The sequence below is a fragment of the Sitophilus oryzae genome, unplaced genomic scaffold, assembly GCF_002938485.1.
Source record: "Sitophilus oryzae breed Bouriz unplaced genomic scaffold, Soryzae_2.0 scaffold_1576_pilon_pilon, whole genome shotgun sequence".
Classification (NCBI taxonomy): domain Eukaryota; kingdom Metazoa; phylum Arthropoda; class Insecta; order Coleoptera; family Curculionidae; genus Sitophilus; species Sitophilus oryzae.
The window spans coordinates 9,405,740-9,420,999 of record NW_022146254.1 but is presented as its reverse complement, the minus strand read 5'-3'; the positions used below and the strand labels follow the sequence as shown (position 1 = coordinate 9,420,999).

Here is a 15,260-nt window from a genome sequence, read left to right as displayed (position 1 = left end):
TGTCTTAAAATTCTGTCTCGAAAACGTTGCTTGCTCTTAGAGTATTAGTAAGACAGCGAAATTGTTATGGAAATGAAAATATAAAATAACACCACTGACAAGCAAATCGTATGTCCGATAAACGGAGGCATGAAAATGCAGTAAATTTAAAAACTACGTAATTTCCTAACCAATCGAAGTCTTTAAATTCAACCAATAAAATTAATATCGTAACATCGGATAAAGGATGCATACAAATCAAGTTTTATTTCAATACTCTTCAATACTGATTTATTTCTCTGCATCGTTATGTTTTCTTTATCTGGTGAAGACGTGGTCGGTTAGGTGTCAGCAATGCAGTTCCTATATATATATATATATATATATATATATATATATATATATATATATATATATATATATATATTCACTTTAATTCAGTTCACTCTTAGTTCAGTCTTAATTCAGTTCAAGTACACGGAAAAAAATCATTTCTATATTCAAGAACAATCATACACTTAAAATTTTACACTTTCTTTAAGGATAGTATTCTTTCCATGAGTACAACAAATATTTGGAACTATTTTACTTTTACACTTGCTTTTTATGTATAGTTATAGTCACTTTAAGTAATTTTGAATCTAAAAGAAAGAATAAAATGACTTATATTTAAGAAAAACTTATATTACTATCAAGTGAATAAATCCTTTAGCAACGAAGAAACTATTATTAAATGAAGTATAAATGCTTTTATATAATAATAAGTAGTATTCTTAACTTTTTTAAAACTTTTACTTGAAATCGGTGTATTAAGACTTTAAGTGTATTATTCTCACCGCGAGAATAACACCCTATATTTCCAAGAGTTACTATTCTTATATTAAGTGACCATCCCTAACAGCAACAACGCAACAGTGCATTCCTGATTCCTATCTTCATTTCATTGGGTTTCTGTTTCTCTTCTGCGACACGAGACGCGCCGGGTACTTTATATAAAGTTTTTTTGTTATCGTTTGTGCTTGTGATATGTTAAAATGGAGGACCTTCTTCAGGCATGGGAGATGACGGATTTGATCCCAAAATTATAAGGTAATTTTAGCAATAATCCTACATTATTTGATGACATTGGTTTGAGATTAGGGGGACTCCATTTTAATATGCATTATTTCTTATACACTGGTGGTAAACTAGGTATGTACACATTTGGAATGATTCAATTATGTTTTAACAATTTTTATTACTGTCTCTCGTTTTTAATTAGCTATTCCGCTGTCCAATATCTACCTATATTGGGAAATTACACAGTTTTATTGTATTTTCTTATTACGAAAAGCATATAATTTGGTAGGTGATGTTTAGCTAATCTAATTTAAAAAGTATTAACCATATTCGGGGTTATTCTGGTGATATTTCAAAATTCCATACCTATTGTAAATGGAAATTAAGAAAAGATTTTACCAAAACAAGAGTTTCTAACAAGATCGAACCCGATCCTCCGAAAGCATAGGGTACACGTTACCGAATTTTGTGAGAACTATATAGTTTTTCGATCCCGGTTAATATTCGTCCTAAGAAAAACTAGTTTATCCTAAAATCGGGTTTCCCCGGTAACATACATGAATATAATAGAGTTGGGACATGCTAAAAATTTCCCCCTAACCTCCAACCAATGTCATCAAATAATGTAGGATTATTGCTAAACTTACCTTGAAATTTTGGGATCAAATTGTCATCTCCCATGCCTGAAGAAGGTCCTTCATTTTCACATATCACAAGCAGAAACGTAAAAGTAAGAAGAGGCTTTATTTTATAGTAGGTGATATTACACTTGAATAAAGTAATTATTACATGTACACAAAAAATGTTTATACTTGATGCAATAATTTGCTAATTTACAAATAAGTATAAGTTGTACTCGAAACAAGATTTTATCTAGAATTGTCTGGAGTATAGTTATAATCTTAATTTCAATACTAGGTAAATCTTAAATAAAAGATAAATTTTCTTAGCTTCTAAGGATAAGGTTTTCTTGAAAAGAAGTATAACTAGATTTGCGGAATGGGGAAACTAGCATATCGTTGGTTCAAGATTAATAAATAATCTTTAAGCCAGTTTAGCTTTTTTTCCGTGTAAAACGGACCGTTTTTTCATCTACACGCTGTTTTACTTGATACGTTTTGACTGAACAGGCAAAACTGACAGGTAAAACGTTATGTGTAGAAGGGACTTAACAATTTAAAATATAATAAATATAAATATATCTAAAGGAAATCCCAAAACGAATCTCCGACAACTACTGAGTTATAATAATAGACTTCTAATTAATTTATTAAAAAAGATTATAAGGCTTTTAAGAATGGACCACGGTCGTTCCCATGCTGGTTACACAACCATAAAACCTTACCATTGTATTCACCCTATCGTGACATATTCTTGGTCAAAGTACCTATATTTTACCCGTTGAGTAAAATATAGGAATGACCTCAGATAGACCTGATTTAGGGTCATGTCATATAATAGTAAAATTACATTTTAAGTTAAAATTAAATTGTTAAGTCGAATTTTGTACTTGTATCTTCATGGAAAGGTGGATACGATTTATTAAACTTGTTAAAAAATGTATACCGGGTGCGTCTTAAAAGTGGCTCATCCCCGATAACTTTTTTATTTTTTCAGATAAAAAAACAGAGATTTGGTATGTCAGAATAAGGCATAAATTAACATTGATTTGGTTTGATCAATTGTTTTTGGTCACTTCCTGTTTCACCAAAAATGACTACAATATTTGATTTTTAAATGGCACTCTCTGAATAAAATAACATATTATCATATGTCAACTTTTGACATTTTTGCTTAAAACAAAATAAAAACACTATTTTTTAATTAAGAAGCCTTGGAAAAATAGATTTGATCGTCTAATGTCAATTTTTTCAGAACGAGGGTGGCTCATTAGCATAATTGGAAAAAGTATTTTTTTCGAATAATTTGGTACCACACACTTGCTATTTCGAAACCAAGACAACTTTTTTATTACCAAATCTCGTTTTTTTATCTGAAAAAATAAAAAAGTTATAGGGGGTGAGCCACTTTTGAGACGCACCCGGTATAGTACGTTATAAATTTACTTAAATTAAGTAAATGTGTAATTATTCCTACCCTATGTCCTGTGTCCCACGAATGTTGACAAATTTTAGATTTGCGCAAATCAGCTTTTTTTCAATAAACATTATTTTTGTTAATATATATTGTTAATATATTAATTTTCAAAAAGCAAACCCTCCACAAATATATAGACATTTTAAACAAAACGGTTTTTTTTTGAAAAACTTCTCGAAACATAAATAGATACAAATTTTATCAATCCAATAAAAAATACTTGGCATAAAATATGATTTTTTTCTATTTTTTCGGTGATTTATTTAACCAAAATGCCAAAACTTTGCATGACATTATACCCGGGTACAAATAACTCTGTGGTACAATTAAATTTCTAGATTTCTTTCCGCCTACGCTCATTTTTATTGTTCTGGAGAAATTTTTCCGAACCATCTGAAATCATTTTAAGAATCATAATAGATGGTTTTTATAAAACGCAAACGATAGCGAAACCATTCTCACGCTTAAAAAACGAACTATATACGACTTCCTCAATATACAAGCCTAATTTATTTATACTTAAAATTATAGACTGTATTTTTATATAACTTGTAATTTTCTCATTATTTTACAATTTATTTATACTCAATTTAGACGTAATAGGGACACAAATAAACTGCTAAACTTACTTGTAGTACCTAATGAAACACCTTCAATTACTAATATAAAATCAACAAACAGCATGAATCAGCCTTTAAGCATGCTGCACCGATAATTTAAATAATTTAATATAACAACAATAACATAACTTCAATTATTTAGACGATCAATGAAAAATTAGGAGCGGTAGTGAATTTCCCAGAACGAAAAATCACAACCTGACTCATCCAAGTTTGAAAAATCATCAATGTTATAATTTTTTTGAATGACACACCAATTTTAATAAGAATAATAGTACCCCCCCTTATATACGTAATTAATAATTACAACTATGTATCATACCATCATCTTAACAATCATCCACTCGAAATGACAAAAAAATTGTAGCAATTATCAAATGGATGAATACGATGATGTTTTTACGAGTAGGCACCATGAAAAATGGTATTAATGTTTTCCTGGGAGCTAACAATAACATTTTTGTGGGTAAAATAATGTCAAGTTTAAATTGTTTATAATAATATATTATACAAAACGTTTAAGACAAAGACTTCTCACAAGTATGGTGAGGTTCAAGGATGGCCTGAAAAGAATAACCTATTATCAATTATATTACTGTGTGTAAATATATGTGTTAAGATTGGGTAAGAATAAGTTATTGTTTATTATATTCTGGTCCTTTTAAAGATACGTTAAAATATAAATTAATATTATATGTACCGAAGGCTGATATACAGGGTAGTCCAAACTGTATTCCGGAAACTTCGACAGCATATTCTGCACATTGGAATAAGTAAAAAAGTTTGTATAAATGTATGTCCTAAAATACTTAGTTTCGGAGATACAGGGTGTAGAAGTTTCGAAACGTTAATATTTCGATGAAAATTGGTGTCTGGGAGTTTTTTGTCATGAGAAATTTGATTTTGATGTCAATATGACTCCTATTAGTAGAGGGCGCCATCTACATATTTTTAACTGGTTTGAAGACTAATAACTTTTCGTCCGTACCTGTGTAAAACTCCTGAGTAAAAAAATATACATTTACGACATTTTTTACGCGAAAAAGGTCTCTTGGTAAAAATCGCTACGAGTAATGATTTTCGAGATATTTGGAATCGAATTTATCAATACCTGTCATCATTGACATAAATTAAACACGTTGACTAAATAGTTATTAGACTGAAATCATAAATTTGAAATGTTTTTTTTTGTCAGAAGTTCAACAGAAACTGTTTTATCGTCATTTTTTGCAGAAAAATTTATGATTAATTTAAAAAAATAAAAATTTCCCAAATTTATTATTTCCGTGAAATAACTATCTACTCAACGTGTTTATTTTTCGTCAATAATGACATGTATTGACTATTTCCGTTCTAAATATCTTAAGAACGGTTGCTCGTAGCGAATTTTACAAAGAGATATTTTTTACGTGAAAAATCACAGAGATGTAATTTTTTTCACTCGGAAGTTTTATACAGGTACGGACAAAAAGTTATTACACTTCAAAACTGATAAACCACATGTAGGTGGCGCCCTCTACTAGTAGGAGTTAAAGTCCCTAGATATATAAAGTACCGCAATTGGTTTGTTCAATGTTATTGGCGCCAAAATGGCGGATTTTTGGGGTATTTCTGGAAAAACTGTAGTGGTAGGACTGTTTAAATGTCACATTTGGCTGAATTTGTCATGTCAAATGTTGAGAAGCTGTCAATTTCAGGATAAAAATATTTATCCACATATTTTAAAATAATTATAAATAAATGCTACAAATTTATTAGTTAATAATGTATAGGCGTCGATATCTTTAGTGAAGAAATTGTATTACACGAAAAGGCCGCCATTTGATGTGGTTTCTAACATCGTCGATATTCAATACACGTTAGGTAGTGGATTGAATTTATTTATGCTCCAATGAATATTTTTAACAATCTTATTTGTAGTATAACCTACTGGTACATAAAACTTCATTATAGAACAAGACAAGACCACAATAGATCTGAGAATGTCGCAGTGGGTCAGGCCGAAATCAACCTCTAGAAATCTAATCTAGAACAAGACAAAGACCTTACTTGCAAACTACCATACATATCTTTTAAAAAGGATGCTAAGTGTAAGTGAAATCTCTACGTAATCATTCCCTAAAATGTTTAGTGTAGTTTAGTTTTCAACATTTTGCAGCAAGAAGTTTAGATAAATCTACAATATATTATCATCAGACCAAACGAAGGATAATTATTTAAAAGAATAAGTTATGTTATGATACATATATAGATTTGGATGACTCGCTTCAGGTGGTTTTACCAGTCAGGACTAACAGGGATATTAACCAAAACAATGAAAAAAAGCTCAAATAAATTTGATCCTAATAACAAGAATGTTGTTTATGCATATGCTAACTATATAGTTATTTTCATGGACTTAAATAGATTAGTTTTTATGTATTTATTGATAGTAATTAATATTTTTTGGTTCATATTGTAATTACTAATAAAAAGTAAAGAATATAATGTAAGCATGTAAAGTTATATTTAAAAATTTGGTCTTATACTGTCAGTTATAAATAAAAGTGTGTGATTTAAATTTGATTTTTATACATGGCATAAAATTGTTAAGATTCGTTTGAAGTTTTACATATTGTCGAGGTAAAATTATGCCTACTTAATTTATGTATAACAATAATTACAGTTATTTCAATGTTAAATTTATAGCAGTATAACTTTTTTATAATAATGATACTTAAACATTATGACTATGACACTTGTTGTTTTAAAAATATAACATTAAATTGCAGAGCAAAATATATTTTAATTGAATTATGTGGTATTAACTTGCTTTTATTCAACTAATAATAAATTTGTTGTATAAACATGACTCCATAACATACAAACCTTAATTATACAGCACACATAAAGAGCCCCTATGCGTTTCAAGCTTCTTTCTAAGTTATTTATAAAATAAGTGCACAATTACATACCTAAAATGCTGAAACTACCTGAAGTCATACTAACTGAAACAATCTTTCTATCAATATATTAATATATTTCAAAAATAGCAGGTATGTATCATATCAATTTAATTATTACATTTATTTGTTTCAACCATGGTTCAAAATTTTCTCATATAAAAGCCGGCCTTCAAATTTAAGTTTGTAGCTTATTCATAGTTCCAAAGACTTTCGTTACATCATGCTTATTTGTCAAAACTAACTACAGCATAACTGGTATAATAGGAAAGGTTTACTTATGGTATAGGTAGCCCGTTCTTATCAACAAACAAAGTTTTTCCAATTGTTTGACTGAATTAAGTACTAAAATGCTAAATGTTATTCTAACTTTATTTCTTCTTACCTATTAACTTACTTCTGTTGGCGTACTTTGCGCTAAAAGGTAACATAAAATAAATGCTAATACAAATGAAAAACACTTGTACGGAAACCATTCGTTTATAACCTCTTAACATATATAGGCCTAAAAAATTAAATTTATGAAATTGAATATTAATATACCACCTGATATTACGTTAAAATGAAGGTAAACTGTAGATAATAAACGTAATTCTATTACAATTAATAAATATTTTATTTTACGGTTTGCCTGTCAATGTTGGTCGGCCATATTGGCGCCGGACCGACCAGCTGCCAGCTGCTTAAAAAGCCGAAACTGTTGGCCTCCTTTTTAAATTTGCCGCTAGTTTTGGCGCCAATATGGCGGTAATTGCGGTACTTTATATATCTAGGGACTTTAGTAGGAGTCATATTGACACCAAAATCAAATTTCTCATGTCAAAAAACTCCCAGACATCTATTTTCATCCAAATATTGACGTTACTTCAGAAATTATTTTGAAAAAGTCGAAATAAAAATGAAACTTCTACACCCTGTATCTCCGAAACTTAGCACTTTAAGACATACATTTATACGAGCTTTTTAACTTATTTTTATTTGCAAAATATGCTGCCAAAGTTTCCTGAATACAATTCGGACCACCCTGTATATACCTTTATCTACCTACATATTTTTTGCTAAATGAAATAAAATGTATTTTCTAATACCAATATATAGTCTATAAAATGAATAACTTTGAATTTTGACCGTTATTTTTTACCAACATGGCAAATATAAAATCCCTCTATCCAAAAAGTTACTGATAGTCTTTAAAATGAGTGCCGGAACGAATCAGATAGGTAACTCTTTTTACTTTCGTGAAATAGAAAAGGAAAATAACAAAACAAGAAACAGTTCTTCCTCTTCTTGCAAAAATCAATGCGAAACTTATGCGAAATGTCATAATTGACAAAAGTAAAATGTCATCAGCCTTTCACATTTCTAAATATCAGACCAATGCCGTCTCTAATAGAACAGCCTCGGAGCGAGATTTATGACGTCACGCTAGTTAGATACCACGGATTAATAAATATGTTGTAGAATACATGGAAAACATAATTATTCCTCGTATTTTTGGTTTGTACTTTAAAACTGATATAGTTTACATGAAATATACATAATATACAGTTAATAAATACAATATATATACCTATTTATAGTAATAAATACTTTGGCAAATAAACTATGAACCATACAAATGCAGCAAATATTTTACAATATACCTACAAATAATGAATAGGTAGGTACATAAGATAATGGGTAAAATGTAAAATATATTTTAGATTTTGGGGTTTGAAAATCGATCTAATTTAATAAAAAACATTCAATATCTACTAATTGTGATGTATTATTATTTGCATTCACAAAATTTATATGTATATTTTGCAAGCATTAATGTTCGAAAAGTTATATTTGCAAATAATACAATATCATAGAAAAAAAGGCGTCAGCGATGGCTGTGAAATAAAGATCGCTGTCATTTTATATGTAAAATTATTCTAAAATTTTTGATTATCTTGGGATTTAGGTTCGGGAAAAACACTGATTAAATTTTCATTTGGTTTTTCATTATTTTTTTTGGTTTAAAAAAAACGTTATAGCCTAAAATATATAAAATAAATAAAAAAATAAACGTTTATAGCCTTCATCAGTGTTGTGTCATATGAAAAAAATAGTGTCGAATATAATCCAAAAAATTACATATACGAGGAATAATAATTATGTTTTCCATGTATCCTACAACATAATTAATCCGTAGTATCTAACTAGGGTGACGTCATACATCTCGGTCAGAGGCTGTTCTATTAGAGACGGCATTGCATCAGCATGGCCGCAAGTTGCTAACCTAATAAAATTTACACTAGAAAAGCCCGCGGGAACTGTCAAATTCAAAGTTATTCGTTTCACAGACTATATTAAAAATATACTCAGATACAATCATCTGATTTAAAGATGGATTTACACAAGCCACAATAGTTTCGGACTTTTCAGTACTACTATCAACTAATTTATTTTCTTTATTTTATGAATAGTAGACAGTAATCAGTAGACAGTAAATTATTTCTTATAGTAGAGAATCAATCGGAGTATATGTGAAGGAGCTAATTTATATATAGTGTAATCAATTTCAACACCGATACCGGTACCGATTTTGCCGGTGTGTGTGAAAGCACACTTAGGCCTTTTCTATAGATGGAACTGATTACAGCAAGCTGTTGCTAGGATATTCTATTAATTTTAATTGTATTTTTCTAGACATTGGGGGGAGGGACGAATATTCGTAAAATTTTAAGTATAAAGTATAATTTAAACACCTAATTTATTCAACTAATTTCGAGAATTTCATTGAAACTTAAATTTGAAATAAAATAGTAAAAGAAATTATAATATCTTTTGCAGTATGTACCTGTCTATATTTTATACTTTTTACAGACAAATAATAAAACATTGCCTTATACAGTATAAACCGCTTATAAACAATTCATATTAATGTCACACCAAGTGCGTACCTACAATAATATTTTTATAGATTACCATAAGTGAGTTATGGAATAACTCGTAATAATGAATGCACTATGCACTTGGAGGAACTGAATAAAAAAAATGCGAAAAAAATCCTTGGCAACGCCTATTTCATTATTAAAACGATGCACAGGAGGTCGGCACGATTAATGCAGTTCATTTTGTTATTAAAAGAGTAATTTTTTAAACATTTTGACCTTGTAGTTGACACACTTGGTCTTCCTTTTTTTGCCGGTGATGTTCAAGAATTAGCATTAGATATTCTGCATTGTCTATAAAAATAAGTTCTTCAGAAATTTTATCATTATACCTAATCACTTTTTATATAAACCAATTTAAAATCGAATTTTTTAATGGAATAAAAAAATATGTGTAAAAAATATCAACAAAGTAGAATATATTTACAGATACACTCTGTATATGGTATTTCATTTTTGTTTGTTTTACAGAGTTTCTCGTTTATTAGCAAGGGTACAAATATGATATTTTTACATTACTCAGTTTTTTTTATAAAACTTAAGATGCTACAGTCAGAGTTGTCCTCTTAGTTCCTGAAATGCAAAGCAAATTAATTTGAAATGGGTACATTTTTGGAACCCCCTCGTATTTCGGTTTTCTTGTAACTTATCGAAATCGTGAAAACTGAGACCCATAGAGTTTTTCACATAAAATTCAGTGGCGTAGCTAACTAGTTTTTCGGTGAGAGCTGTCATTCTTGAAATGTGACCCAAAGCAAGACGAGACAGTTTTTACGCAAGAAGTCACGGAAGTTTTTTCACTCAGTAGTTTTATACAGGTACGGACAAAAACTTATTACTCTTGAAAACAGTTAAAATACATGTAGGTGGCGCCCCCTACAAATAGGAGTCATATTAACATCAAAATCAAATTTTTCTTATCAAAAAACCCCAGACACAAATTTTCCTCCAAATATTGACGTTACTTCAGAAATTATTTGGAAAAAATCGAAATAAAAATGAAATTTCTACACCCTGTATCGCCGAAACTAAGCATTCTAGAACATACATTTATACGAACTTTTTTACTTAGTACTATATGTATAATACGCTATTGAAGTTTCCGGAATACATTTCTGACCACCCTGTAGGTATAACAAAAAGTTTTATAGTTATGCTGTCAAATATTTTTAAAATGATAATCAAACACTGTTTTTTTGCAGTTAAACGCTCAACAAACCTACGCAGGATTTCAACATGGCATCTGGCAACTTCTAAACCAAGTCGCTGGTGTGGATAGAATTCCAGACCCTCAGACCTACAGACAAATCCGTTACTATTCAGTCATTGGTCCAGCAGCTATGTCACCTGATCAACTAGACAGAGTAAGATCCTCTCATTTTATATCAAACATCATTTAATGACTTATTTCTTTGATTTATAGTACAACAGACTGATCAACGACATGTTAGCCATCTATAATTCAGCTTCGATATGCAGCTACAACGATCATTTTCATTGTGGACTTAGGTTGCAGCCAGACTTGAATAAAATTATGGCTAAAAGTAGGAATTGGGATGAGTTGCAACATGTTTGGACTGAATGGAGGAGACAGACTGGCCAGAAAATGAAGGAGATGTATGAGCAGATGATTCATTTATCTAACACTGCAGCCAGATTAAACAGTAAGTTGGGAATTTTTTTTAAATTAATCATAAATTTTTCTATGAAAAAATGATGTTAAACAGTTTCTGTTGAATTTATGATTTCAGTCTAATTAGTATTTAGTCAACATGTTTAATTTATGTCAATAATGACAGGTATTGATAATTTCGATTCCAAATATCTCGAGAACCATTACTCCAAGCGATTTACTAAGAGATTATATACCATTTCGATTACCAAAAGACCTATTTTACGTAGAAAACGTCGCAAATGTATATTTTTTTACTCAGTAGTTTTATACAGGTACGGACGAAAAGTTATTGCTCTTCAAACCAATTAAAAAATATGTAGGAGGCGCCCTCTACAAGTAGGAGTCATATTGACGTCAAAATCAAATTTCTCATGTCAAAAAAGTCCCAGATAGGTACCAATTTTCATCCAAATATTTACGTTACTCAATAAATTATTTGGAAAAAATTGAAATAAAAATGAAACTTCTACACCCTGTATCTCCAAAACTAAGCATTTTAGGACATACATTTATACGAACTTTTTTACTTATTTTTATCTGCAGAATATGCTGCCGAAGTTTCCGGAATACAGTTAGGACCACCCTGTATAACTAATTATATTTTTATTTTTACGCAGATTTTACCAACACTGCCGATTACTGGTCATTTCCATTCGAGACCTCTTCATTAGAATTAGATTTAGAAGATGCTTGGAATGACATCAAGCCTCTGTACGAGATGCTTCATGCTTACGTTAGACGCAGGTTGAGGGAGTACTATGGTCCAGAAAGAATTAGTAAGCAAGCTCCATTACCCAGCCATATCTTAGGTAAGGAGTAGATTTCAGCAATATTATTTCTCCTGCAATATAAGTCAAGAAACATAAACGAAATAAAGTTTCACAGTGTATTAAAAAAAATAGTAGTTTTTATATCAAACTTTTAACTACAATATCTTCTTATTATTTAGGAAACATGTGGGGTCAAAGTTGGTCCAACATCTTCGACATCACCCAACCTTATCCAGGCCAGCATTTTCTGGACGTGACTCCAGAAATGATAAAACAAGGATACACTCCAATCGACATGTTTAGGCTTGCCGAAGATTTCTTCGTTTCCCTCAACATGAGCGCTATGCCTTTAGATTTCTGGCAAGGTTCAGTTTTTGAAGAACCCACAGACAGGGTGGTTCTATGTCAACCTTCTGCTTGGGATTTTTGTAACAGGAGAGACTTCAGGTGGATAAAAATACAAAATATTGTTTAAGAAATATATTTTATGTTTTTTTTTCTGTTTGGAATAGGATCAAAGTGTGCGCTAACATAAATATGAAAGATTTGATCACTGCCCATCACGAAATGGCTCACATTCACTATTTTATGAGCTACAAGAATCAACCGAAAGTGTTCAGAGATGGAGCTAACCCAGGTAACTCTTTTATATAGTTTTTAATGTTATAGTTAGACTAAAATAACATATGATCTAATAAAAAATGGCGTTAAACTATCTATCTATCTATCTATCATCATCATCATCATCATTGGTTATTTCGTCCACTGCTGAACAAAACTATAGCCATTCCTTTCTATTTTGTGCCACTTGTATCCAGTTTCCAGCCACCCTCTTAATGTCATCTGTCCATTGACTAGGAGGTCGTCCTCTGCTTTTATAGGCCTCGTGTCTTGGTCTCCATTCCACAAGTCTCTTTTTCCACCCTCCATCTGTTATCCTAGCCACATTTTCTGCCCAATTCCATTTAAGATGTAAGACAGATCCTGTTCGATTTCGTATGGTATGATTGGGTATTTTATCTCTGAGTGTAACTCCCAACATGGACCTTTCCATTTTCCGCTACATGACCTGTATTCTATGTATGTTATTTTTTGTCAAAGCAAGTGTTTCAGCTCCATACGTGAGGACAGGCAAGACCCACTGGTTAAAGACCTTTATTTTTAAATATATTGGAGGATAAGATCTCAATGCCGACCACGACAAACCTATTTGTAAATTTTCATGTGTCTGATTATCTCTTCTAATACCGATCTCATGTCCTAAGTATTAATATATACACAACCAAACTTATATGGAAAATCATCTATTATTTTTCATAATTTTTGAGACGTATAAAAATTTTGCGTTTAATTAATAAAACTCAGTCCTTACCAATGACTTTTAATGAAAAATAATCCATTTAGTAATAAAAAAAATAATCAGTTCGCAAAATAAACAAAATAGTATTTTTTTGGTTTCTGAAACAAAATTAAGATTTAAATTTTTAATAATCAAAAAGCAACAACAAAAAGAAAATTGATAATTTTAATATTCCTTGTTGCCACCTCTAGCCCTTCTTATTATCAACCTCGTCTTGGGGTATGATTTCCCATTCTGCTAATGCTGCACCAATAAGCTGTTTACTTTCTAACACCTTCCTGGATTGTTTCGACGAGCTCTAACCCTTCTTTTGAGCTAGTCCCACAAGTGTTCGATAGGGTTTAGATCTGGTGAACATGCAGGCCAGTCCAAAACTGTGACCACCTTCCGTTTCAAGACATTCTCTAGTCACTCTGCTGGTATGGGGACGTGCACTATCGTGTATGAAGTTAAAATTATCCCCAATTGGAGCTCTCCAAAGACTAACGATTTGTTCTAGCACCAAATCAACATCTCCGACCAGTTAAAATTTGTTGAAGTGGTAACAATGGAGTTTTTGCTCCCAGTATAATACCTCCCCAGAACATTACAGTTCCTACTTTATATCTTGGTACAGATTTGGCAGCCTGAAGTCTCGCTCGTTTTCCTGGAGCTCTGAGAACCCGAATTCGATGGTTATCTGATCTTAGGCTAATTCTGGTCTCATCCAAAAAAATAACATTTTGCCAAATTCTCACTTGTCCAGTTTTGATGATGAAGGCGTCAATTTAGCCGGTCAATTTTATTTCGCCGAGATAACTGTGGGATCCGTAACTTTCTCCTACTGTAAAACCCTCGTGCACGAAGCCTTTTTCTTATAGTTTTAACTGAAACGTTCACACTTGTAGCTGCCAGAAGTTGTCTTTGTAGCTCTGGATGAGAAACATTGGGATTTATTCTAGCAATTTAACACACAAGGCGGTCTTGTTGTTCAGTTGTGACTCTTTGACGACTTTGTCTGGGCCTATCCTTGTGTGTTCCTAAACCGATTTCATGTCCTAAGTATTCATATATATGTACTTGTTCCAAAAGTATGTTATTAATGTTTAAATTACCACTCAGTACCAGGTTTGCCATAACTATCATCATAACTATTTGTTAAACTATCTATACTTGACAGAATTAATCAATTTTTGTTTATATCATCATACACTAGTTTTATTTTTTGTTCTAGCTTTCCATGAAGCAATTGGCGAAGCTATAGGCCTCTCAATTGGTACTCCAAAGCATCTACAAGCTCTGGGGTTAGTACCAGTTTCCATTGATGATACAGCCATCGATATTAACTTTTTATACAAGATGGCGCTGGAGAAAATAACTTTCTTACCGTTTGCTTTTGTCATGGACAAATGGAGGTACGATGTTTTTAACAGGAAAATTGGGAAAGAACAGTACAACTGTCATTGGCATATCCTGAGGTACTACCAAAATATTTTTTGTAATAATACTAAAAATAAAACGAAATATTCTTTTTTTATATAGAGAGCAGTACCAAGGAGTAAAACCACCAGTGCTGCGTTCGGAAATTGATTTTGATCCGGGTTCAAAATATCATATTCCAGCAAACATACCATATCTGAGGTAAGTAAAATATTCATTAATTAAAAAATATAGGAAAAAATTTCATTTTGGCGTTTTGTTGACATAAGGTAATGCCAAATATTTTTAAAAAATGTGTATTTGAAAGTGAATGAATAAGATTTTATGATATACTTGTCGTACCTTAAAAATATGTGCTCTTATTAAAGACTCACCCTGTATAATTTTTATATACTAGTACTTTTATAACAATCTTAGA

At 31.0% G+C, this 15,260-nt stretch overlaps 1 protein-coding gene and 1 long non-coding RNA gene across 2 annotated transcripts in view; one reads left to right on the top strand and one right to left on the bottom strand.

Moving 5' to 3' along the window:
• LOC115879437 (angiotensin-converting enzyme) overlaps positions 1-15,260 on the top strand; it is a 123,192-nt gene that overhangs the window by 5,217 nt on the left and 102,715 nt on the right. Inside the window, exons 2-8 of the mRNA XM_030896270.1 lie at positions 10,821-10,982; positions 11,042-11,282; positions 11,911-12,102; positions 12,243-12,510; positions 12,576-12,700; positions 14,637-14,880; positions 14,945-15,043. Coding sequence (XP_030752130.1) covers positions 10,821-10,982; positions 11,042-11,282; positions 11,911-12,102; positions 12,243-12,510; positions 12,576-12,700; positions 14,637-14,880; positions 14,945-15,043 — 1,331 coding nt within the window. The remainder of the gene's footprint in view (positions 1-10,820; positions 10,983-11,041; positions 11,283-11,910; positions 12,103-12,242; positions 12,511-12,575; positions 12,701-14,636; positions 14,881-14,944; positions 15,044-15,260) is intronic.
• On the bottom strand, positions 6,615-7,308 carry LOC115879448. The gene is made up of 3 exons (XR_004049716.1): positions 7,254-7,308; positions 7,095-7,202; positions 6,615-7,042 (listed from the first exon to the last, which is right to left on the bottom strand). It is a non-coding gene; the product is annotated as an uncharacterized LOC115879448 (long non-coding RNA).